This window comes from Tenrec ecaudatus, chromosome 1 (genome assembly GCF_050624435.1).
Source record: "Tenrec ecaudatus isolate mTenEca1 chromosome 1, mTenEca1.hap1, whole genome shotgun sequence".
Lineage (NCBI taxonomy): Eukaryota > Metazoa > Chordata > Mammalia > Afrosoricida > Tenrecidae > Tenrec > Tenrec ecaudatus.
In genome coordinates this window covers 190,009,633-190,036,161 of record NC_134530.1, presented here as the reverse complement: position 1 = coordinate 190,036,161, position 26,529 = coordinate 190,009,633, and the positions used below count along the sequence as shown (strand labels likewise).

General features: G+C 47.9%; 1 protein-coding gene across 1 annotated transcript in view; it reads left to right on the top strand.

Moving 5' to 3' along the window:
- Window positions 1-26,529, top strand: part of ASTN1 (astrotactin 1) — a 316,698-nt gene that overhangs the window by 266,620 nt on the left and 23,549 nt on the right. The window contains exons 9-11 of the mRNA XM_075541277.1: window positions 11,700-11,774; window positions 18,164-18,301; window positions 18,996-19,146. Coding sequence (XP_075397392.1) covers window positions 11,700-11,774; window positions 18,164-18,301; window positions 18,996-19,146 — 364 coding nt within the window. The remainder of the gene's footprint in view (window positions 1-11,699; window positions 11,775-18,163; window positions 18,302-18,995; window positions 19,147-26,529) is intronic.

Sequence of the window (26,529 nt, the reverse complement as noted above, 5' to 3'; positions counted from 1 at the left end):
ACACTTACCTCAGTTAAGGAGCTTGCTTCCTCTATACTCAAATGACTGTGGCCTATCATTTAAAAGCTCTCATTGCCACATCCACCCCTCTTCTGCCCGGTGCTCATGGCTGTGTTGTGCCTCCAGAAGCTGGGGACGAATTCTCAGGTTTCTCACCTAGAAGGCTATGGTCCCAGCTCAATTGTTGGCATGTCAAAGGCAGTACATGTAAGGGGAGGACCTCTAAGTGGAAGTTAACAGTTCAAGCGCCCTCCTGTTTCTATGACCTTAAGCAAGCCCCACCCTCGAAGCCTCAAGTTCTTTGTCAGTAACATGGGATTCAAGAAGTTACGCACAATACATACAAACTATATCATGTCAAGAATGCATAGATAAGTTTACATGAACTTCTTCAAGCCCCCTTGTATCTGAATGTTAATTTAACAACTCTTGCTGTTATTTTATCGATTTGTTAATAGATGAAAACACTAATCTATTGATAGTTTTAGGTTCTACAAAGAGAAATGCAGTGTGACATGGGGATATACTTGCATAACAAGACTTAACCTGGTCCTGGGTACCCAGTGATGGTATAGGTTAAGATGCAAGTTTTTAAGTTGAGATTTTTAAAATAGTAGAAATTATTCAAGTAAATAAAAACAAAACAAAGTAGTCAACTCACTCCTATCAAACCTGTTCTCATTTAAAGTGATGGAGTAGAACAGCTTCTATGGATTTCTGAAGCTACAAAGCTTTATGGAAGCAGAGAGCCTCGTCTTTCTGCCAGTGCATGGCTGGTGGTTTCCAACTACTCAGCTGTTCAGTTTGCAGTCTGATTCGTAATCCAGAAATCCCAGGCAGATAAAAAGCATCTGCAAAAGCTTTATATAAATGAAGAACATCATCTTTATTATTTAGCATGGGATAAAGTCATGGGCTTAGCAGATCACCCAACTCCCAGTCACACCTGCTACTTATTTCTCTCAGACGTGGTACTGACAGTGGCACAGAGTAATCGCCCTGTCTTGGCACTAGGATAAATTGGGGCGTGGGGTGGTCCAGGCAATTATATAGCCAGAAAAGTCATTTTGTCATTTTATCTCTTCATTTCTTCACCTGAATATCTTGCAGACCACCTTTATCCAGATGCACTTTTTAAATGAACTTCTCTTCCTGTTGTTTCCTCCTCAGGAATGCACTTACCTAGTCAGGAAAGGAACACTCGCCCAGAGCGTTCTGATAGCACACAGCTCTAGCATGCCACACCAGGACCTCCGAACGGTGTGAATAGCTGGGAAGTAACGCTGGAAACCACACTTTCCTCCCATCCTAATGGGAGCCAGGGGCCAGCTCAAAAGGATGTGTCTTCATTTAGCTATGGACAAATTTTTTCCATTTATAGAATGCTCCCCTTAGCGACAGGTGGAAGAATATATAATAAGTTCAGAAGAAGCTCCTTGTTTGTGAAAGCCCATCATAAAAGACATGTTCATCACTAGCACTGGCTGAAACATTCCATCTGTGCTGGACAGTGTCATGGAGATCTCTCTCTCTCTCTCTCTCACACACACACACACACACACACACACACACACTTAGTCAATGGATGTGTTAGGTTAGATTCTCTGGAGAAACAAAACTAGTGATGAATATATATATATATATATATATATATGTATGTATATATATATGTATATATATATATAATCAAAGGGGTGGCTCAAATAGTTGTCGAAATGGATGTGTTCTGTCTGATTAAAGTCCATGGGTCAGATGTTAAGCTGAAGGCTTCTCTTGACTTCCAGTAGCTACTGGGGGCTAATGAACCAGGTAGCTAGGATGATGAAGCAGGAAGACTATGGCTGGTTGATGCAGAGATATATGAATCCAAGATCATGTGGAAGCCTCTGAGGGTCAGCCAGCAGTCTGGTGATCCAAAGAACCAGAGATTAGCAAGCCAGGTGCAGGATCCAGATTAGCAGGAATCAAGAAGAAACTCTACAATGATGACTTTGAGAGGAGTAGGCCACACGCCTGAGAAAAATTTCCTTTCAGTTTCACTCTACCTTCCCTGCTTGGAAAAGGAGCCCTGATGACAGTGGTTACAAGTCGGGCTGTGATCTGCAAGGTTGGTTGCTCAAAACCACTAACAGTTCCATGGGAGAAAGACAGAGTTTTCCATTCCCATAAAGAGTTGCAGTCTCAGAAACTCACAAGAGAAGCACTACACGGTCCTGTAGCATCACTATGAGTTGGCATCAACACCATGGCAGTGAGTTCGGTTTGGTTGCTGGTTAACTGCTGGTTAACCAAAGAAGATCCTGTCATGGAGTTGATTACATTATGTTAGATCATGCTACAAGGAAGACCTCAAATGTCTAACGACTGGGACTCCTGGCCCAGCGAAGTTTGCATAAACCCTATCACAAGAGGCTACAGAAAGTTTATGGGAAACGGAATAAACAGATAATGGAGTTTTCCATGAACTTTTGGAAACCCTCTCATTACGTATATGCATATAATGTGTCTATACATATATATGCGCACACATATGCATATACATATGAGGGACTACCCCAAAAAACTGGAATTTTTTTTCAAAGCTATGTATTTAATTTTTTTTACAATACCAACATTATCACCTTTAAAGTACACTCCATTACACTTAATACATTTGTCAAATCTGTGATTCCAGTCTTGCAAACATTTTTCAAACTCATCTGTTTGGATGGCTGACAGCACCTCCTTTTTTCCCCCACCTCTTCCATGTCATCAAATCGCTGTCCTTTCAATTCCTTGTTCACTCATGAAAACAAAAAGAAGTCACATGAAGCGAGGCCAGGTAAGTAAGATGTGTGGGGCAAGAGAAGAATGCTGTTTTTTGCCAAAAACTGACACACTGAGATGGCTGCATGAGCAGGTGCATTATCATGGTGGCCAAACCAGTCTTCTGCCTGCCACAAATCAAGCTTTTTGTCACACACTGTTACACAATCTTTTCAGAACTTCTAAATCAGTGGTTTTCAACCTTCCTAGTGCTGTAAATTTTAATACAGTTCCTCTTGTTGTGGTGACCCCCCCCAACCATAAAATTATTTTCATTGATACTGTAAATTTTCTATGGTAATGAATCAGATCAGTTCTCACAGGTTGAGAACCACTGCTCTAAATAGAAAGCTTGATTAACAATCTGACCTGGTGGAACAAACTCCAAATGCACTACCCCATCACATTAAAAAAAAAAAAGCATCTTCTTTTCTTTGATTTCACTTGATGAGCTTTTCCTGGGGGAGGTGACGATGGCATCTTCCACTGGCTGGATTGGTGTTTACTTTCGGGGTTATAAGAATAGTACTATGCCTTCTCACCAATAATGAACTTGGGAAAAACGTCTGGGTTGCTTCGCAGATGTTCTTTCAAAGCCTCAGGCATGTGTCCAGTCGAAGCTCTTTTTGCTGGTCAGTCAGAACCCAAGGCACACATTTTTCAGCGACCCTTCTCATTCACAAATCTGTTAAAATTCACTGAACCAAGGACCAAGATAGTCCAATTAGCTTCCCTATCTCTTCAATGGCCTGTCAACGGTCATTGAGCACAAGTACATGAATTTTGTCAATATTTTCCTTGTTCAGGAAGTTAATGGACATCCAGAACAAGGTTTGTTATCAATCAACATTTCACCTTTTTTGTAATGAGAAAACCATTCGTACACTTGAGTTTTTCCCATAGTGCTGTCCTTGTAAACTGTGTTCAATATCACCACAGTTTCTGTGGCATTTTTCCTGAGCAAGAAACAAAATTTCACAGCCACACACTACTTTCTCTTAAATCAGCCATCACAGAAAACAAAGTTTGAGGAAAACTGCTTTACAAACAAAAATTCACTGTGACCAGAGATAACCTTCCCCAGTGATGCCACTGGGTGCACTAACTCAGAGTTGCTTGATGTTTGCTTAGAGGGAAAAATCCGTACTTCTAAAGCTCTGTCCAGTGAAGCTTTTTTTTTCCATTTTGGGGGGTTCGGGGGCAGGAGTACCCCCTCATATACATATCTCCTGATTTGAGTGGCTTCCAGGGGGTGATGAACCAGGAAGCAGGAGGATAAAGCAGAAAGACCATGGCTGGTGGATGCGGGAATGTATGAATTCAAGGTAGACAGGTCAGATACCAGGCGCCCTTGGTTCTGAAGGTTGGCAGGCAATCTGGTGGGTCAACAGTTCAAGTCCGTGTGACATGGCATTCAGAATATATAAATTCTGAAAGAGAGAGAATGAAAAATTAGTGTGTGCAAGTGTTCCTTCTGCTTCACCCCCCACCAGGAGGTGCTATGTTTTAAACTCACCACAAGGAAATCCATCGCTCATGGGACACACTGTTGAGCTCCATTTCCAGATAGCAACATTAGGTAGAAAGCAGATATTAGCATGTTATCCAAAAGCAGCATGTAGAAGTCTCTTTTCCTGAACAGAAATGGTTCAAGAGCAGCGAACATCCATCCAGGCTGGTTATGAGGGGTTTTATGCATGCAGCGGGTCAAGGATAAATAGTGGGGAAACGCTGGCAGTTGACATGTCTCAGGGAAGAGGAGAGAGAGTTCATGAGAGAAGTCGAACACTTGGAAATCATCAATGCTGATGGAAGGCTGGCAAGTCTCTGATTATTAAGTCAAGCAGAGTCTCTGCGAGTTGCACGTATCCAGTGTGCTGGGCTGCTGCTGATGGAAAGATTGGTGGCTGAGTCCACTTCAAGCAGAGATGACTCAGCAGTAAGGTCTGGGGATATAATTCTGAAAGATCACCCCTGAACACCAGGGAGCACGCTCATACTCTGACACACACAAGGTGGTCATGAGTCGTAATTGACTTGATGGCAAGGGGTTTTCTCCCAGTCGGTCTCTAAATCCGTAATTTGCTTTTGTCTTCTGCTGGCTGCTGAGCCCTCATTCAGGTACACTGCTTGGAAGCACCGGTTCTGCTCCTGCTTAAGGCAGTGGGTTTGAGCTGCTTCTTGTACCACCTGCCGGAGGACACTCTTCAGGGTCTTGACTTGTATGAATGCGTGAAGAGTCTATGGAAAAAAGAAGCAAACTCTGCTTTAATTTCTGAGTCTGCTCCTTTTTCCTACACTAGGAGGGTCTGAGAAGGTTGCACAAGGCAGGAGAGGGAATATTGGTGGCCATTTGTACCTAAGATGACATCGAAATCAGGAGCATTGCAGAGAGCTGGAGGGGCCAGTCTCCTGCCACACATCTGTCCCAGGTGCCATCCTCAGGTTCCTCGCTGGCCTAGGACTCTTCCCACCAAACTAACATTGGCACAGACTGCTCGATAACGTCATCCACTTCACAGGAAGGCAGCTCTCTTGCTGCCACCAACCCATAGAACCTGGGTGGGAATTACTGCGGGGTTTTCCCTCCTTCACCCTCTTCTGCAGCGGTAGCTCTGAGAACCGTGGGAGTTGCCATCTGCTCCGATGTCTTTGCTCCTCGGGGCACAGGGATTGGACTTGCATTGCTCATCCGAACCAGGACAAGTCAATCATGTCTCCATGGATTTTTTTTTAGGACAGAATAGAAATGCTCCTTTGGGTTTCTGAGCCGCATCTTTCTCTCGTGAAGCAGCTGGTGGGTTTGAACTGCCAACCATCAGGTTAGCAGCCTGATGCGTCACACAATACCCCCAGGACCCGTTGATAGCAGTGGGTTTTATGTGTCTTCTCTGAGATTTAAGCCAGTGCGTGAGGCTGGACTGCTTGTGACGTGAAGGCTGTTCCCCACCACACCATTCTGCGAGTGGAAACTTGCCGGCTGCTGCGGTGCTGAAAGAATAGCAGGAGAGCTTTCAGGCTAAATTGGGTTATGCATGACCCTGGTCCAATCTGAATTTGAGTGTGGCAGTGACTTCGGGATGGGCAGCATTTTGTTTCATTTTGCCAGTTACTAGTTAATGAACAACCAGACACTGCCAAGGCAACTTAGATCTGAGCCAGGACAGCATGACTCCATTATGGGATGCATTTTGCTTAAGCTCCCTATGTATTCTTCCTTGGGCTTGCACTGAGCGAGTCCTAACACCAAGGCCTTCTTCATTCAGTCTGTGTCAGATAACCCAGCTGCAGAGTAGGGTCAGCCCATTACATCCATCTCTCCATCCTTGGGTCCTGCCCTTCCCCTACAACACCTTGTGACTGCTCCGCTGGGCCCATGCCCTGCCAATACCCACCCAGCCTTCCGGGCACTGAGGGAAAGTGCTGCACCCCCAACCACTACCACTCTGTTTGCTTCCTGCAACTCTATTCTCCCCCCTCCCACACAGTCTCTTCTGTTTACCAAGGCAAACATGTGTTTCTTCAAAATTCCTCAGATGCCTTGGAGGATAGGAATCACTTTATCCCAGTTCCTGATGCGTGGCAGCACAGTTCACACACACCATAGTTGCCTTTAGAAATATTTACTAAGTAAATGACATGAGAAGTCCCATCTCTCTGACAGATATCCTCTGACTCATGGGAAGAAAGACAGTATATTCTCTTTTATTCTTGCTAGAGCAACTTGAATTCTCCATGTTTCTTGCATTGGGAGAAAGAAGAGACTTTCTACTCCCATAAAGAGTCACCGTCTAGGAAACTCACAGGGTCAATTCTAGCCTGACGAACAGGGTGACTATGAGTTGGAATCAACTCATTGGCAGTGAGTGAGTGACCTTGTGATTTTTCACAATGTGGTCTTTCCAGCACTGTGTCCTTTGCTGCCCTGTGACGGTGGCAGAGTTGGGGCAGGTGGAGTGGCCTTCGACTTTGCTGTCATTATGGTTGCCCCTCCCCTGCCATGACCAAGCCTGTTTAAGACCTGGCACTCCTCCCTCTATCAAGAATTGCTGGGCCTCTACTCAAGTACTCCCTCAGAGCTAGAACACTTTGTTCTATTAACCTGGCATGATGCTCACCTTCCCAACATGATCGTTGAAGTCAAAGTGGGTGCATAAGCAAATGTGGTGAAGAAAGCTGATGGTGCTTGGCTATCAAAAGATATAGTATCTGGGGTCTTAAAGGCTTAAAAATAAACAAGCAGCCATCTAGTTGAGAAGCAACAAAGCCCACATGGAAGAAGCACACCAGCCTGTGTGATCATGAGGTGTCGATGGGATCAGGTATCAGATATCAAAGAACAAAAAGTCACATCATTGTGAATGATGGGGAGTGCGGAGTGGGGATCGAAAGCCCATCTGTAGGCAACTGGACACCCCCTTACCGAAGGGTCGCGGGGAGGAGATGAGCCAGTCAGTATGCAGTATAGCACCAACCAAACATACAACTTTCCTCTAGTTCTTTAATGTGTTCTCCCCACCACTATCATGACCCCACTTCTACCTTACAAATCCAGCTAGCATGTATACAGATAAGAGCTGGAAACACAGGGAATCCAGGACAGGTAAATCTCTCAGAATCAATATTGAGAGTAGCCATACCAGGAGGGTAAGGGGATTGTGGTGGGAGAAAGAGGAACCAATCACAATGATCTACATATAACCCCCTCCCAGAGAGATGGACAACAAAAAAGTGGGTGAAGGGTCAGTGTGAGACATGAAAAACAATTATAAATTATCAAGAGTTCATGAGGGTGGGGGGCGAGGGATGGGGGAAATGGAAGCTGATACCAAGGGCTCAGTAGAAAGAAAATGTTTTCAAAATGATGAAAGCAGCAAATGTACAAATGTGCTTGACACAATGGATGCATGGATGCATGGATGGATGGATGGATGGATGGATGGATGGATGGATGGATGGATGGATGGATGGCTAGATGGATGGACTGTGATAAGAGTTGTACGAGCCTGCAATAAAATTATTTTTAAAAAGAAGAAGAAGAATTGCTATCCACCACTAATTACACTACTTTAACTGACCCAGGTAAACAGTTCATTTAAAATATTTGACCAATTCTTCTGTGCTGTATATGAAATGCCGGGCTCTCCTCTGAGCACTTTAACTATATTAACTTGTTTATTTGCCGTAACAACCTTATCAGTCTTATTAGTTTCACCTCGCAAACAAGGAAATGGAGACAGAATGGTTAAGGTGCTTGCTTAAGATCACATCATTTATGATGGGTGGCTAAACTAGAATTTAGCATCGGCCGGCTGGCTTCACCACTGTACCCTGCCACCTCTCAGCATCGTCCCCAGGGATCTAACTGAACGAGCCCCATTGCTTTTCTCAGATTGCTGGCCTAGCGAGCAGAGGGTCTCTTTGACCTGACCCGCTTAGCAGCATGTCAACGTGTGCTTAGTAAATGTGCCTTGGGACATTGATTGATTACCTACTGGCTTGAGTACAGCTTCTTCTACTCAGTTAATTGTGCACATTGTAACCAACACCAGTCCTAAGATTTACCCCGCTCAAAATATATTTATTTCAGATAGTCTAGGAACCATGCCAGGACTTAACTCTAATAGCACATTGTACTAGTGTTGAGTACTAGTAATGACTTAAAGGAAAATGCCCTTTCTGGAAACTTATTAAACCAATAAAATGTGATCCTGCCCCAAACACCAAGCTCCCTGCCTCCCTTCTCTTCCTAATGCTCTCCGGCTATGATAAAATAGGCCTTGTTTTTTCCTATACAGTCGTGGACTTTCTCTTCAATTAATACATATTTTCCAGGTGCTCATAAGCCACTGGTGCCGTAGTGGTTATGTGTTGGGCTACTAACCACAAGGTCAGTAGCTCAAAACCACTAGCCGCTCCTCAGGGAAAATATGAAGTTTCCGTTCCCATAAACTGATAAAATCTCAGAAAATCACAGGTACAGTTTTCCTCTGTCCACTAAAGTCCCTGTGAGTCAGCAGTGACTCGATGGCAGTGAGAAGAAGGCACTGCATATTACTCGCCTAAAGGAATCAGATGTCAACCTCTATTCTGATTTCAACGGAACAAAGATGAAAATCACAGTGGGAAGGAGGTGCGGTGAGGGAAGGACGCTGTCCGTTTTATACAGGAGTTATTCATAGTGTGCTGTTTGGGTACTTTTTGGAGCCAATACTTATTGCCTCGGGGTGTTTCTAAATTAAATCCCAGGAATAAAGTGTTTATAAATAGTAAGGATACAATATGAGCTTTTTCATGACAGCTACTCCCAATGCAGTCCCCTCGCTTCCCCTAGCAAGCAGCACTCTTCCCTGGGTAGTTAACGGGTCAGCTAGTTGGGTTAAGTTGGTTGTTTGTAACCATATCCAACCCAACACTATTTTCTGAACATTTTGAGAATGACATTTACTATGCTTAGATGGCATTTCTTAAATAGTAAGATTGATGTAATGCAAAATTTCAACAAAAACAATTTAATAGTAAGTGAGAAAAAAGAAGAACACCAGTTTTGATAATAAGGTATCTGTTTTCATATATAAATTTCTGATAGTATTACAAGAGAAGGGATAATAATGACAACACATATTTTTACCATATGTAGATTAGCCCCTGGGGAGATAAAATAAAGCACACTGCCAATGAGTCTATTCCAGCGCCTGTCAGCTCTCCTGGACAGTCGGATTTTCGCTCCAGATTTCCAAGGCAGTAGATCTTTCTAGGGGCAGAAAATCCCATCTTTCCCCCATGGAGTGGCTGGTGAGCTGAGAATGCGGACGTTGAGGTTAATGGCATCAGTTGTAACCCTCTGCACTCCCAAGGCTCCTCGATTCACCTTGTACAGTATGTGGCACAATGGTTTTTTATGTTGTTGTGAGGTGCTGTCAAGGTCAGTTCCGACTCAGAGGGACCCTTTGTACCACAGAATGAAGCACTGCCTCGTCCTGCTCCCTCTTCACGATTGTGCCTGTGTGGTAACCACTGTGCCAACCCATCTCATCAAGGTCTTTCCTCTTCTCCACTGCCTCTCTACTGTACCCAGCTTGATCTCCTTCTCCGGGAACTGGTCTCTCCTGACAAATTGCCCAAATCTGCTCAATATTCTTCTTCAGCAACACAATCCAAATGCCTTGATTCTTCTTCAGTCTTCCTTATTAAGTGTATAGTACTCTATCTGTCTATCATAGTGTGATACAGGTGTGCTTTATAGATGATTCAAAGACCCATGAACAGCGTTGCAGAGAGTGATAAGATTTTTCAAACTTGTGAAACAAAATGCATTATAGTTACATGCTTCAAAAATTCACCATATATCAAAAAAATTTTAAGTCATTTTATTGGGGGCTCATACAACTCTTATCACAATCCATACATACATCAATTGTATAAAGCACAGTTTCTCCTGAAAGCAAATAGCGTTCGCAATAGGGCTCAGTTCATTATAAGCCAGCTTACACCTTCATAACTGCCCAGCAGGAGGTCTGGGAGGTTGTGAGACACGGGGCCAGTGTGTTGTGCAGAACCGGCCCAAGCTCATACTACTCTCGCCGATCTGCCTCTGCTTTCTAGATGCCAGCCATGCTCCCCAGGCCCTGCGCCTTTCAAAGCCAACCCCACTAATCCCCCACATGCTTTCTCTCGTGTGATAATTACTACCTTGGGCAACCACTGGGTTCACAGTTCACAGAAGAATTAGGATATATTCTCCCGACTCTCCTTGAACACCAAAGAGATGCCTGCAATAAACCCCCGAAGAATTGAGTGAGTCAGGTATAAGACAATCAGAAGGTCCATGAGAGCAAGGGCTGAGTCTGCCCATCAGCCCAGAATATCTCAGCACCCACACAGGGCCCGTGCTTCATTCACCCAGAGGTGCTTGAATAAATACATCGTTGTAGGGTGAACATCTGGTGAAATGAGATTGCTACTTTTAAGTTCGTAGAGCAACACCTTGTCTCGAGGAAGGCTTGGGGTCAGGAATGACTTGAACACAGCATTCCTCTTTGAAGGGGTCTTTAAGTACCTGAGCCTAGGACCGACCCCGAGGCCCCCTGTGGTTCTGAGTAGGGAAGAGCTCAGATTAGGGACCCTTGGAAGTTGTTTCTTTGGTGTAAGAGGTTTTCTGGATTTTCACAATGGCAGCCGAGGCAGCCATTACGAAGCTGATTTTTAAATTCAGTAAATTCACCCTGTCCCATGGCAGGCAATTGGTCAAGTGGCAAGGTGAGATTTGGCCCCAGACTGATCTGATGCTAAAGTTTTCATCATCCTCAAGAAACCACGCTGCTTCCTCTGGCTAAATGAACCACACTGGGTTTCAGATAAACCTGCATTTGAAGGAGCATGAAGTACACATACCTGAGACGTAACCTGATATCAATTTATTCCATGTGAAGTTCCAATTGCCAGCGCTCTGATATTCCATTGTCTTAGCGGACCCATCGGAGTCCCTGGGTGGCAGAAACTTTCAAGCACTTATCTACTCACCAACATGTCAGTGGTTCGAACCCTCCTGGAGAAGCCACAGAAGAGAAGCCTGGAAACCTGCTTTTGAAAGGACACGGCCATGAACCCCTATGGAGCAGTTCGTTCCATGGGGCACCATGTGGTTTCCGCAGGCTGGATGAGACTCTGGGCTGCAGCTGTTTGTGCTTCTACTCAGTGGCTCTGTGCATATTTGATTGATGGGGTCTCCTGTGAGCTCAAGTTCCTATGAGCTTGAGTGGGCTTCTTGAGGTCAAGCACAATGTCCTCTGTGTCTCTGGGTCTCCAGCAGCCAGCATGGTGTCTGCTGCACAGTGGGCATTCAGGAGGCTTTTGTTGACTTGGGTTTCATTGAACTATGTTTCTCCTTCTAGGCCTTGGCCTTACACCATATTCCAGCGAGGCTTTGACCTGGTCTTGGGAGAGCAGCCTTCCGATAAGATCTTCAGGTAAGTGATTGTCTAGGGACTTGTCGCCAAGTCCTGTGCTTCACTTTCCACTGAGCTTCCTTTCCTGCAGATAAAGGGGAGAACGGGAAACCTGGGGGCCCTTCTGTCTTCCTAGTAAGGAAAGTAATTGCCTCCAAACCATGCTCAGAGATGGCCGAGCGCATTCTGTTTGGCTCTTGGCTTTTTTCTCGATGGTTCTGTGAGCGCACCTCCGTGGTTTCCTTAACTTCTCGGAGCCTCCGGTTTGCGCAGGTCGCACAGAGGCCGGATCTGGCTGGACCCCATGAGAATGCATGTGTGAGGGAATGCAGCAGATGGCGCTCCGTGCAGACACTGGCACCGTTAGTGCCAGAATCCGCCTTGCCGTTCTGCGTCGGACGACTTGTCCCCTTCTCATCAAATCTTAGTTGTCCCAGAGGAAGGCCTCCTGCTCTGGGCTCCCCCTTTCCTCAGCAATACCTTGTTGGTTATTTTCAGCCTCTCGCTACTACCTTCCTGGTCAACTCAGATGCTTCTCGTCCCTCCTACACATCTGGGAATAGCACATAGACAGAGTCTGGGTGCTGGCTATGAATGATGGAGCTTTCATAAACTTGAAATCACACCTTTAGCCAGAGCACAAGCGTATTTCCAAACTAACTCCAACAAGTGGTAATCCATTCATTCTGTCAGTGCCCTCTCCACTTAACACACATGGGCAGAGTACCTACCAAGGGCCGGATGGAGATTGGTCCAGCTGCAGCATGGATGTTACTCTGGGAGCAAGCCCTCAGGTAGAGAGAGCAAACAGCCCTATGTCTTACGTAAGTGTCCGATGTCAAAGAACAGTTTTGTCGGTGCCACTGATGACAGCCTTGGGAGGAATATTAAGCCTGGTGGCAGTGTGAGGCGAGTGGACGATCGACTTTCTCTTCATTGTACTCAGCTTGTGTCCTTAGACCTGCCTTCCCTGCAGCCATTCCTGCCGAGCTGTTCATTCGGGGTGGTGGTAGGGGGTGGATGTTTGCCTCCCAGAGCTCAGTCCTCATTCCCAGCTTCTCCTGCTCCTCTCTTGGCATGGAGGAGGGGGTGAGCTCGGCCACATCTGGGTTCTCTGAGGACATGCCCCCAGCTAGAGCGCAGACTTACACAACCCCTTCCTTCCAGCGCCTTCCCTTCCCCAGGCTTTCTCCAGTGTGTCCCCCAGGCAGGCTGGGCCACAGGCTGGGTTTGAGGGTCTGTGACACGAGAGTAAGTCAGCTGTAGCCTCGGACTGCAACTTGGAGATTTAAACCCTCCGACAATGATTTATGATTTGGCAAACTGTTTTTGTTTTGTTTTTTTCTCTGCTGTTGGTTCGCTGTGATCTTTGGAGGGCGATAGAGAAACCGCAGATGGGGAGTCTGGTGACGTTTGCCTCCGTAACATGGGAAGTCTCCGCTCACCTAAACTTAGGAACGAGCACTCTGAAAGATGAGGGCCACCATGAAATCGTGATTGGAGTGAAAACTTTACCAAAGCAGTGCTGCTGTTCCCCCACACGCAGTAGAGGTTCTTTAGAAGCTAAGTGGACATGATCCTCAGGCAGCAGAGAAGGGAGCGTCTCTGGGTGGTTTGGACCCAGGCAATCAACTGTTTTAGGGAGCAGGGTGTCCATCAACAGTGCTGATTCAGTTGGTTCCCATCATGACAGCGGCTGTGTCTGGGCTGAAAGTAGTGGGACGTGATCTGCTATTTCAGGTCAAGGGGACTGTAAGTCAAGCCTCTCTGGAGTCTGAGGGAAACAACTCCCACTGGCCACTCTGGAAAATTCTATGACCTGGTCAGTGGCTGATTTTTTTAAAGACACCAGTGGCAATTCATTCTTATTCTGCTTCCTCTAGCTGAATGCCCTGATGAATTCCTAACAACTAAATATTTCCCGAGACTCTGAAATAAGGCTGTAGCTCTGACAGGGAAGTAGTTCCCTCCTGGAGCGCCTTTCTGATGCATGCTTCTTCTTTGGAACTTTCCATTCTGAGTTCAATCTTCTTACTTACATACCACCTCAAATATCTAATATTCCTCACACTGCTCATCTGTTCACCACCACCCCCGGCCCCTCTATCAAGAGTCCCTATTCCTTCCGCTACTATCAACACTACCCAGTTGCCTGGTCCAGGCCATGGCTTAATTGAGCTAACATTTTTGGAGCATCTATCCTTAAAGAGCAATGTTTCCGGTGCTGTAAACATAACCCAGCAGATAGGACCAAGAGAGTCCCTGCATCTAAGAAATTTACTGTCTCATCGAAGAAGGAGTCCCTCACACTGGTTCTATGTGAGAATTCTTCATGTGCTGTTAAAAATGACTCCCAATCATATCCAGCGCAAAATCATTCACTCAAAAGTTCTAGGATGTGGGGTTGGGGCATGAATGTTTTCAAAGTCGTTGAGGCCAGGATTGAGAAACTCTACTCAGATGCTTCTCCAGTGTAACCTGCAATGACTTGCTCCTCTCCGCATGTCTGTAACATTCTGGCTGAGTGCGTACCTGTATCCCAGGAATAATACCTTCTGGCTGAGTGTGTACCTGTATCCCAGGTACAATATCACATGCTAGAATGATAACTAAGGCTTATTCCATCCAGCTGTCTCTGATGACTATGTCCCCCTGAAGAGAAACCCCAAGCTCTAGTACTAAGGGGCCACATGTGGGGCTCAGCACACAGGTGAGACCTGCCACCACAGTCGTCACCACCAGCTGTCACCAGAGTAGAAGGCCCAACTCGGGAACGCTTTCCAGCTCCTGCTCCAACTTCTCCCTGCTGTTTCCCTGCACTCTTTCCTGCCAAACCATCCTGAAAGAGGAGCAGACAAGATCTCAGAACCCAGCTTTCCTCTGACAGTTGATTTGGGTTTTGGAGTTAGGGGTTTTTCTCCAGCTTAAAGAACACTTAGGTAGAGTTTCACCTATGAAACTATGAGCCAGCCTGCTCCAGAAAGCTGCTGCGTTCCCGCCCCCTGCACAGCAGAGCAGCCCAATCGACCCTTCAGATCAGCGGCCCTCAGGAGGTTTCTAAACCTCCTACAGTAGTAGTTGACTCCCATAGGCCAGATAAACAGTCCCCGAAGGCTGTTTGTGAGGCTGACTGCAGCAGGTCTTCGGATCACCTGCCACCCCGAGAGTCCTTAGGAAAGGTGGGTTTCACCCATACCTTCCGTTGTTTCTTCCGCAGGCTCTCAGCTTTGTCGGAGGAGGTAGGAGCTGGCACTGGTTTGACTGTGAGCTTGGTGCAATGCAGTTCTCTGACGCTGTGCACGTAGGACGTTGCTCACAACATGGAATGCAGGTTTCTGTTGAGCACTAAAGCCCTTCAGTCCCTGACGTTAACCGTAGTCGCTTCTGGAGGGCGGCTTATCATCACCACGACTGCTCCCTTGACAGCTGAAAGTTGAGATTGGGCCCCCTGCACCCCCACCCCCCAATCCATAATTTTGTACAAAGTAGTAATGAAAGCAACCAAACCTCTGGATAGGTCCGTAAGGATTGGTTGAGTATTGCCCTTGGACCAAAACTTGTGTTAGGCCGTGGAGATACAGAGATGACCAAGAAGAGTTCCCTACCACTTAAGAGAACGCATTCTCATTAGGAGTGATGGGCACGTTGAAAGACGTGTCTGATTCAGGGGTCAGGGCAGCACGGAGCTGCACAGGTATGCCGAGGCGAGGCCCTTCCCCAGGCGGAGGGCAGAGCGGCAAGGCCTGCAGGACAGGGATCGTGGCGGGGGGTGGGGGTCCAGGTGCGGGATGAGCTGATACCAATGAGTCAAGTAGCAAGAAAATATTTTGAGAATGATGATGGCAGCAAATGTGAAAATATGCTTGACACAATGGTTGTATATATGGATTGTAATAAGAGCTATACCAGCCTCTAATAAAATGATTTTTTAAACAAAGGTTACCAGCAAGTAAGAATGCACACAGTGAAAATCGTACCTTCATATACCAAGCCCTAGCACAGTCCTATGGCGTCTCACAGCCTAAAGAGAACAGTGTCTTAACACAGTGTACACTGTATGGGTTCATGAAGAGACACGTTTTAGGAATCATTGTGGAATAGAGGATATTTCTTAGAAGAAGAAGAGATTGTAAGTGAGCAATAATCTTTAAAAAGGTTTAATAACTGCAAAATGTTTACTTCTATGGAAATTTCCAATCTTATTGCTTCCAATAAATGCTAGAATAATATTTTTTTAAAAAAGAAAAGAGGCGGGTCCTGCACGGAGTGGTCAAGGACTAGGAGATGGGCACCGAGAAGAAGCGAGAAGTGAGGAGGAGGCGGGGAAAGGGGTCAGACCGTCGGGATGACGTCAGCAGCGCCGGTTCAGCGTGTGAAGGAAAGGCGTGGCTTTGAAAGAAAAGTGGAAGGGGATGCCATCGGCAGGAAGTGCCACTGAATGGTTGAACTGGGGAGAAGACACGGTTTGATATTCCTTTGGAAAGATGCCTGCTTGTAAAGAAGGAAGACAAAGCCAGGAGATCAAGGGCCTGAGCTGCCTTCTTCCAGATACAGGAATGCTGGGAAGGTGCTAAGACTGGCAACGCTCCTCCTAAATGACCAACCAGCCGTCACACAGCTGTTGCTTGGTTTCAGTGCAAAGTCATTTTTTAAAAGGTAACTTCAAAGCCACTCAAGAAACCAGCCCTCCCTCTAGCAGCAGGCCTAAAGAAAACCCCTCCTCCCTGGCACCCTTCAAAGCTCGGAATGTTCTCTCTGAAACGATGCATTTTAATAATAGTGATACACCCCACCCACTCTGCCTGACTATGACAACGTTGCCGTCTCAAGGATTTCCATGATGGAATTCATATTTTTAGACATTGTCTCCTTCAGCCCACATTCATCCTTATGTTCCCCAGCCTAGACATCTTGGGGCAATCGCTAGCCTGGAGTCAACTCCATGGCCTTCTCAGGTGTGTGGTGAAGGGTGTGTGGGGAGGGGCAGACGTGTTTTCAAGTTTGCTACTGACAGTCCAGAGGAATGATGAGATAGTGGGTCTGCTCTTCCCCAAGTAGTAGAACTCCTTAGGGCAGCAGCTTCCTGCGCAGGTCTACTGGCTAGTCCTATCCCGTGTGGGAAGGGTCAGGTACCTCTCTCACACTTCAGTGCTGCCCAGCGCAGAGCTTCACTTGACAGCCCAGAGCAGTAGAGAGCACTCATATACAAGGTGGGGAGAGAGTCTTTCAAACCTTGGCCAGATCCCACTTACCCCATAGCGCCACTGACCCCTGGGACTCCCCTGCAGCAAGGTGGGCACCTGCTCTTTCCTCTCTCTGCCGCTCTGGCACCAGGGCTCTTTGGGAGTGTGAGGGAAGCCAGGTGGCTGGACTGCTTTAGGGACCCCTGACCCCCAGTCAGGGGTCAGCTCCTGGACTCCAGCATTCTGGAAAGCAGAGTTCTGACACAGGTAACCTCAAGGCACCAGTCGGTTTCCTAGCATCTCAAGCAAGCAGGGTACAGTGAGGTGAGTGCTGGGAGAGGGCAAGGAGCTGGTGTCTGAAGAGCGCTCTGTGACCAGCCTGCTAATTGTGCAGCACTGGGTTCTGCTTAATTATATGCGCCCCTCCATCGCTCCTCCCCTCCCCTCTCTTCCTCCGTGAAGCTGAAGGGATGCCAGCAGACTGCCACAGCCTCGTGATATCCCACCCACACTGGCTTTTATCCCTTGACTATTTTTGACTGTGAACACAGAGCATTTGGATGCCTTTGAAATGAAATGAATGAATAAATAAACAAATAATCTCTCATGGTTTTCTTAAGCTCTCCCTTGAAATGCTGATTGATTCTTTTATTCCTTTTAGCCCTTGTTATAAGAATTGAAAAAAATTTATAAAAGCTCTTCCCTTAATCCCAGAGGTTAGCCGTGCTCTCTAGGGGTGCGGGGAGGGGTACGGGGAACACATCGGGGCTGTGTGGCTCATGGTCCTCTTCTCTCCCCGAAGTGGCCTGGCTTCCATCGGTTCTTCTCCTGTTCTACAGAAGAGGGGAGCTTTCCTTCTCCTTGGTGGTGTCCTTCCGGGCACACAGAGAAGCCCAGGCCAGAGTTAGATGTGCAGATTGTGGGATGGAGATGGTGTCTCTTTTCAATCAAAATGCTTCCAATCATATCTGAGTTAAGGCAGGGGAAGCCTGGCATCAAATCTGGAGGATTCTCTTCCTTGGGGCTTGATGCAAAGCACTTCTAAACAGCTGGCAAGTGGGTGTCATTATCGGTTCGCTGCCTTGCGATTGAGCGAGAGAAGGCCTGTTGACCTCCCTTGAACTCAGTCCTGTCGCCCATGAAATGGCAATCAGCACTCCTTTCTGGGATGCGCGGTCGGTGCTCCACGAGGGGGTTATAACCACCTGCGCCTGGGTGTCCCCACAGATTCACCTACACCCTCGGGGAGGGCATGTGGCTACCCCTCAGCAAAAGCTTTGTGATCCCACCAGCGGAGCTGGCCATCAACCCCTCGGCAAAGTGCAAGACGGACATGACTGTGATGGAGGATGCTGTGGAGGTCAGGTGAGTCGGATCTCAGTGTGCTTGGCTTGGGAAGGTCAAGGAGAAACCACTAGCTGGGTATAGAGTCCCCACTAGCCCAAAGGGGGAGGTGGCAGGCAGTCTTCAAATTCTCCCCACCCTTGGCTTGTTCCCTGGAAGAAGACACACGATTAGAGTGGTAAGCACTTTGCACATGCCCCGGGGAAGGACCAATAAGCAATGAAATGTCCATCTCCTTGCCTAAGTTGACACCTGCTCTTCTGACCAGGCGTGACAGCCCTGGCTCATTCCCCAGATATGGCAGAGGCCCATAGTGTATTAGTTAAAGGGTCAGTGTATGGCTGGTCTTTAAGCTTTATGTAAAGGAGTGAGACACGACTGGATTCAAACCACCCAGTTTAGTTCTCAGCTTGGCACTTTACCACCGGGCCACCTGTTGAACCCCCTTGGCACCAAATGGGCTCTGAGTCCCCAGTGAGCCAAGAGGGCAGTGTGGAATTCCCAAAGGGCTGCAAGGCTGTCACCGTTACAGAAGCAGAGCATGACCGCGCTCTCCCATGAACTGGCGGATGGGTTGGAACGGATGCCCTTTGCTCCTCACTGCAGAGCCAGCAGGGCTCTTTGTGCACCAGGGCTCCTTCGATGGCGGTAGAATGGGAGCTGGGAGCGGAAGGCCTCCTGACTCTCCCCCGCCTCCTACTCTTTGTCCCCACAGAGAGGAGCTCATGACCTCCTCCTCCTTCGACAGCCTGGAGGTGCTCTTGGATTCCTTTGGGCCAGTGCGTGACTGCAGCAAGGATAACGGAGGCTGCAGTAAGAATTTCCGCTGTATCTCGGACCGCAAGCTGGACTCCACTGGATGCGTGGTGCGTCTCCCCCCGCGGAGCTGGTCGCTTCTGTCTTGTGGGTGGAGAGGGGAGGCACGGGGTGAGACCAAGCACAGCCGTGTGAGTGGGAACGTGTCGGGATTAAAAGAAGGAGTCAAGGGCGGTCCTGTCCTAGTTATTGCTGCTGCCCAGTCGGAAGGAGCAATGTGCAAAGCTGAAGAGCTAACCGTTGCCCAGTTGATCAGTAAATATGCATGGACCACTTTCTATGTGAACCAGAGCTTTCGAAGGAACATTTAACACATCATTAGGCAGGATTCTTTCTCTCCAGTTTTATAATCTAGCTCGTGAAATATGCCCCCAAACAGTTCGGGAAGGAGGGTGACCTTGACTCCAAGTGCACTAGGCAATTCTTAGGAGAAACCAAATTAGGGCTATTGTGTCGAAAGAGGTAAGTCAGAGGAGAGACGATAAAAGGAAAACAAAACAAAACATTGAGACCTGGCACAGGACTACCTCTCCAAAGGTGCGTTTGTGTCTCGTTATCAGCAATAGGATCTTTGCCACCTGGGACATGTGTGATACTATGAACTCAAAAAGACTGTTTGGTCCAGGGGGAACTAAGAAGTCCCACCCCATGAATTATGCAGCTTGTGTGGAACCACCGGAGAAAGGGAGGCAGGCAAAGGTGACATCTTCATCTTGTTGTCCTTTTATATTGGCTGTTTACCTGCCATCCACCCAGCTGTGTGATTCTTGGTTTCTGTTCTTGAAAGGACAGAATGGAGCCGTTCTCACGGGGAGAGAGAGGGCCCAGTGGGAAGGGAGGAAGCCATACACAGAAGGAGTGGAAAGAAGAGGGAGAGGTGAACTACTGGGGCAGGTGGTTCTGCAGTGCTTGGAAATTGGGCCCAAGAACTCCCAGTTCTGGCCTTGGTACGGTACCCCAACTTTCCTCCCACGCTGACAGCTGTGCTCTGGTGAGGGGTCCCAGAGCAGGGGGGAGCTATGAGGATGCTGAGCCCATTCCATCCCTTCCTCTCTCCACCCCCACCCCCCATTGCTGAGCCCTTGTTCCGTTCAGGGGACTGTTTTCCATTGAGGATGGATATGTACCTGCGGTCCAGGTGGGATGCTTTTGGCCTTAAGCCAGGCCCTCAAACTTGCACAACTAGGTGAGAGTTAATGAGAGCATGAGTCCTCTGAAGAGGGAGAGAGAAGAAAAGAACAAAATAAAGGACAAGAGAGAGCGAGAACAGAGGGGCAAGTCGCAGAGAACGTCACAGATCTATTCACAGGGTAGAAAAGAGCAGAGGACCATCAGGGGGAGATGCAATGATAAATGTTCTAGAAGTCATGTCTTCCAAAGGTGGCCAGAGGAACATTGATGCCCTACAAGTCTTCCCTTCCTATGGCTGTTCCACGTTCAGATATCTTAAGAAATGATCTTCCCAACCGGGTCCCTCAGGAGACAATGCTGCTGCCTAATGGAGCTCCCCGCGGAGACACACTTGTTGTTACTATTCAGCCTGCAACTCTGCATCCAGACTGCAACCTTTCATTCGGCACCCTTCTCTCCGGTCACGCTGACCATGGACACACTGTGTGTACCCATGGGTGAGCATCCCCAGGGACACATCACACGTCATCCATCTCCTCCCACTTCTTATGCCCCTTCCCAGAGTGCCCCCCTGCCGCCCCCACTGGGAGTTTGCCTGTCAGATACCTTCTGTTGGTGATCCTAGCCCCTTTTGCTTGGCATACAGCCATCCTGATGTATTTTTGTACTTTCAGCACTGTGATCTGTGAGACAGAGCCGGCAGGAATAGTTCTGATGAATATGCATTTGTAATAAGACTACTGCCTGTTAGAACGTGAGCCGCTACCGAAAATCACCCAACGCAGTAGTTTGAAGTCAGTGGTCCACATGGCTTTTAGAAGAAAGAGGGGGCAGGATGACTGGTGGGCACAGTTTATTACTTATTAATTGGTTGGGAAGCACATTGTTCCTGCCACAAGGGCACCAAGAGGTTGAGAACTGACACATCACCTCATGATCCTGTGACTTTACTTCAAGCCTAAGGAACCGGACATTATTGGGCCCGGTACTGTGCCAGAGCCGTGGTGTGTTTACAGAATGGTCCTCTGCCATCCAGATGGGCACCAGGGACAAACCCTCAATGAAACCAACTATAGTTTGGGGAGAACTGGGCTTCTTCCTTCCTCCCTGACACAAGCCCTGAGTCTCAGTTCTCAAGGAGCAGAACTGAAGGGCTTCCCCAAAAACATTTTTTTTTTAAATGAAAAGAGACACAAAGCCAAGAACACCCTGACTCTTAGGGAACCTAGGGAAGAGGCAGAGAAGGGTGCCAGACCAGATCAGGACACATACCTGTCTATTTTCCTGGCTGAACTGAGACCAGACAGGTGGGGTTCATATCTTGCCCATGTTGGCTGCTCAACCTTCATTCTAAGAGCGCTGGGCATGTTTCTCAGTTATGCATGGGTGCCCACAGGGTTAATTACTACCAAGTTAATTGCCCTGTTGTTTATAGTCTCTGAGGACTGGCACTGTCCTGTACAAAGCACAATACCGCAATGCCCCAGGCCAAACCATCGCCAAGCAGCGATGATTTGCTGAAACTTCAGGCATTCTGAAAGCCGAGGTCAATCACTCACCACTGATACGCAGATCAAACTTCTGCCCATTGGCTTTTTTAGAAATGAAAACAAAGATTTCTACCTAGGAAAAATAATAATTTTTAATACATGCTCTCACGATTCACCCAGGTAAGACGAGGCAGGATCAGTGGCAGGAAGTTGTCCCTCTTGTCCCAGGGCCCCCCGAGCCTGCTGATATGGCCATCACGCATCCTGTTCAGCTGCCAACTAGAGCAATGGCCCCCTAATGCCTCGCTGAGATCAGTGACCCCTACCTGTAAGCCACAAGGGCTCTGGTTCTCAACTCTCCTCTGCAGAGCCTGGCAGTGTTGCAGGTTTACAGTATTAATTCCTGGCGACTCCTTAAAACAACGCAGCTGTGCTATCTTACAGTTCTGTGCACTGGGTCTTGTTGGGCTCAAACCCGGTGTCCACAGAACTGCATTCATTTTTTTCCTTCAAGCTTCTGGAGGTGATCCACATTCCTTGGCTCGTGGCCTCCTTCCTCCATCTTGAAATCCAGCCACATAGCATTCCCATGACCATCGTTCCAGAGTCCTAAGACTCACTTCCCTTCTGCCTCTTATAAGGACCCTTGTGATTACATTGGACCCATTTGCATCACACATTCTCCCCGCACACACCTCCCCCACCCCCACCCCAGCAGGGCCTGTGATTTCATCACCAGTGGTTACCGGGCAAGGTAACGCATTCACAGGTTCTGGATACTAGACTGTGGGCGGCTTTGGGGGTCATTGGTTAGGGTTGTGGTGAAGATTGGAGCAAGATAATTAGGGGGGACTCCAGCCTCCCCATTCCCAGCTGGAGGCAGGACATCTTCAGTCTTCTCGAACTTGTGTATTAAAGTTTAGTTTTAAGTGTTTGAAAATGAGTTCTCATTCTAATTTTGAAAAAGAGAAACCCCATTTTTTTCCCCTTCAGGATCACTGGGCTTGTTAAGGAAATTACCAGGTTATAATTCAGGTGAGAAATAATCAGGATATAGTAGTTCAAATAGGGTCTGCCATGCCATAGATAGGCCTCTGTCTTGTTTGTGGTCTCTGGGTTTGGTCTGGAATCCCCATTTTTGAAGTCTTCTTTCTCGTACTTGCCATGAATGGAGCCGAGGGAATGCCTCTGCTCTGTGAGGAGCCTGCATGTCCTGATGTGAACACACCATGCCATGCAAGAGCGAGAGGGGAGATGCCCAGACTTCTAGCATATCTGACACTACTGGCCAAAGCATTATACTCTAATGAGCTTTGAATTACCCAGTGACCCTGCCGCCCTTCTCGCCACATGCTGTCCACGTGGTTTTCCAAGGAAATGTGTCATTTCTCCTCCACTGGAGCGTGGATGCCCCCGACCATTACGGATGACCGTCTCCCTTCCTCTCAGTAGGGCAGTCAGCAGAAGCGCGTGCTCTCAGAGAGGTGGAGGCAGCTGCTGTCTCAGTGTGAAATAGAAAACTAGCCGCACGAGATTCTTTCCCGTGGGAGAAGGCCTGGGAGCCCTGGGTCTGCCTGTCCCAGTCCGTCAGAAAGTTGTGGAACTCACGCTTGGTAAATGAACTAATAAGACTGCTATCGAGTAAAGTAGGAATTTGGGTGGCAGGTTCTCATGAGTTAGCCAGTAAGCCGAGGCAGGATCAGCTGTGGGAAGTTGTCCGTCTTTTCCCAGGGGCCTTACAAAAGCTGATGTGGCCATCACTCATCCTGTTCAGCTGCCAACAGAGCAAGGACTCACTCATCAGGGATGGAGGCATTGCGTGTTGGGTTGATCTAGATTTGACCAGCCTCCTCAGGAATTAATCAACCCCAAAGCATAGATAGAGAAGGGCAGGGGGAGGGGAAGATGACGAAGAAAGGGGCTCAAATGGGGAGAATCATTTTAATCTCATTAGCAAATTATGCTTTGGACCAGTAATAAGTCAAGAAGCCATGAGCATCTCATGAAAGATGATTAACCTTGTATCCTTTAGGGGTCACTGAAATATGAGCTCATTTATTAGACTTTCTTGATGGGGGAGGGCCATTGCTGTAATAGATGGTGTTTTCGTTTTGAAAGTGCCTGGGACGACAAAATGTAACCTGTATACAGAGGCTCAGTAGATAACCTTGGGGGTACTCTCAGGAGCTAGCAGTTCCCTTTCACCAGAAAGGAGTGGAGGAATATTTCCCCGGCCAGGAGCGGGGAATGCTCAGCCCTTGCCCACACACAAAAGGCCAGCTCTCCCTCGCAGCCCAATGGTGTCCCTGAACACTGGGCTCTGATGCAAATGCTTGTGGCAAGAGGGGCATTGAGTGGAGCCTACAGTTTCTGGGTCTATAGATGGAGATTTCCATGGAGCCCTGAATGTGAAGACAGAGGCAGAAGGAGGATTCGGGCACAAACAAAAACAAAGCCACACCGTGGGAAGCTTAATTGATTAGACTCTTTGGGGAGTGAGTGTTCTGGTTCACCAAGGTTTAGCGGAAAACGCTATTTTTGGTTTCAGCCTTTTCTGTTGGGAATCTTTCTGAAATATGTTATTCTGAGCTGCACCTGGAGTCACTTCTACCGCAGGGAGGATGCTTGCCTTTTCTATTCAGGGATTTGAGGCTCTTGTATTTCATTCACTCCGGAGAGTTGGCAGTGCTTCATCTGATAGATAGGTGCGCCATGAAGGAGGCGTGGGGAGAGAGAGCGTGAGGACGTCCATCACATAGCCTTGGGGTCCCTTCCGACGTGTGGTGAGCCGGTAGGGCAGAGTGGATCGACACCGTTGTATTGCCCAGGCGGTCACCCTTCACAGACACAGACAGCCTCACCTTTCTCCTGCGGAGCAACTGGGGGGTTCACCTTGCTAACCACTTGGTCACCAGCCCGATGTTTAACCTGGGCCAGCAGGGCTCTGGGAAGCATGAGAGCAGATGACTGAAATGATTACTAGGCTTAATCTATAAATCTGATATTGACCCCAGAAGGTTCTCTGGGGACTGCTCAACACAAACAAGCAAGAGAACAACTGACTTACAGGATTCAATTAGCTGGCTGTCACATTGATTTTATTGCTTTGGAATTTCCACCAATCCAGGTTTCATCACGCCTTACTAGCCAGCCACACACGCTTTGGGATCAGACAGTTCTAGGTCCCACGTCTGATCCTGCCACTAGGCAGCTCTGTGGCCAAGCAAGTCCCTACATGCTCCTCAGTCTAAGTGCACTCATCTCAACAATAGGAGAAGAAAGCTACTAGAGAGTTCACAGCAAAGATAATATATGTTGATCGCCCTGCACATCGAGGTGCTCCATCCCTGATTGCTGTGACATTATTCTTAGCCTAGATTACCAGGCATTGAGGCATCTTTTCTCCAAGTTTCCTAAGAGAGTGTGACTGTCATGTGGTCCAGTTTGAGATAACAGCTGCCCCATAGCTGTCAGACCAGGTGAGAGGTGTGGATGCCAAGCTTGGGAATTCTGGAACCAAGCCTGTTCCCGTTTTCTTTGGTGTGACGTGTTTGTCAAAAACCAAGCTTGATGAGACATTTTGTATGTGTGTATGGGAAGGCGGGGGTGGGTGGGGGAAGAAGGCAGGTGGCGGGAAGATGGGGAGGTCTGGCTGGTGATTAAGAGAGCCGGTGTGCTGGGTGAAGAATCCATTGGCGGCAGGAAGTACCAGCGGGCAGGCTGCCTCTGCTTGACGGCTTCTCACAAGTTTTAGACAAGAAAACAAGTAAAGAGACTCATGGCAACCATTTCATTCCGATCAAACTTCCCTGTTCCAGTGGCCTCATTCGTGCCTGGGCAGCCACAGGGGTGAAGCCAGCTTCCTTCTGGTGCCACATCTGGCCTAACAGCTGGGTGGCCAAGGAAGTCGGTGGGTGGGGAGTGGAGGGGCTGACAAAACATGGGGTGCAGTCCTCAGCTGCCTCATTTGCTTGTTTACCGTCATCTGAGACATCTGGGTTTGCACTGCATGGGGCAGCCCTTGGAAATGTCTTTAAATGCTGTCACCTTCCAGCGCTCCGGCTGGCTTCATGGGGAGAGTGGCGCTGGACCAGGCTGGGGACCTGGCAGGCCCGCGGGGGGCCATTTGTTTGGGAAATTGCAGAATTAGTGTCAGCAAACAGTGCACATCCTGCTGTGATCTTTGATTGGGAAGCAGGGTGGGAGAGGAGGCGGGTTTTCAGAGGCACACCTGCCGCAGCTCCTGGCTACTAGGCTGAGGAGCTTGGCAGCGAAGAGAAAGAGCAGGCCAGGAGCAGGGCAGGAGAGGAGCTGTTTAACACGGTGTTTCAGTGAGTTGTGTAAGTGTTGCTTGCTGTTGAAGTGTGTGTTCGAGAGATGCCAAGATGTATAGTCCACTCATTTAGGGCTCAGACCCCCATCTCTGCCACATTCAAGCTGTCTGCTCCTGAGCAAGTGATGTCCCTTACCAGCCTAGTCAAAGGAATGTGCTCTACAGAACCCACTGGAACCTGTTAGGCAGACGGAAGCCGCAAACTGGCGAAGAAATCCACCTGCTTTGAAAGGGAGGGAGTTCAATGCAGTGAGAAGTTTGCGATTCATTGGCCATATTCGTTGGTCAATAGATCCCTTGTGAAGTGAATGAGTGAAATACCCCGGGGGCATTAAAAAAACGTCGTGTAAAAACCCTAATATCTTGTCATCCCATTTTTCCATGAACGTTTAAGCCCCGTCATGTAGGTGGTTGCGAAAGAAAATGCCTACAGCGCTTAGCAGAGTGTCCAGCCCCTATTGAGTTTTCACTAATGGTGG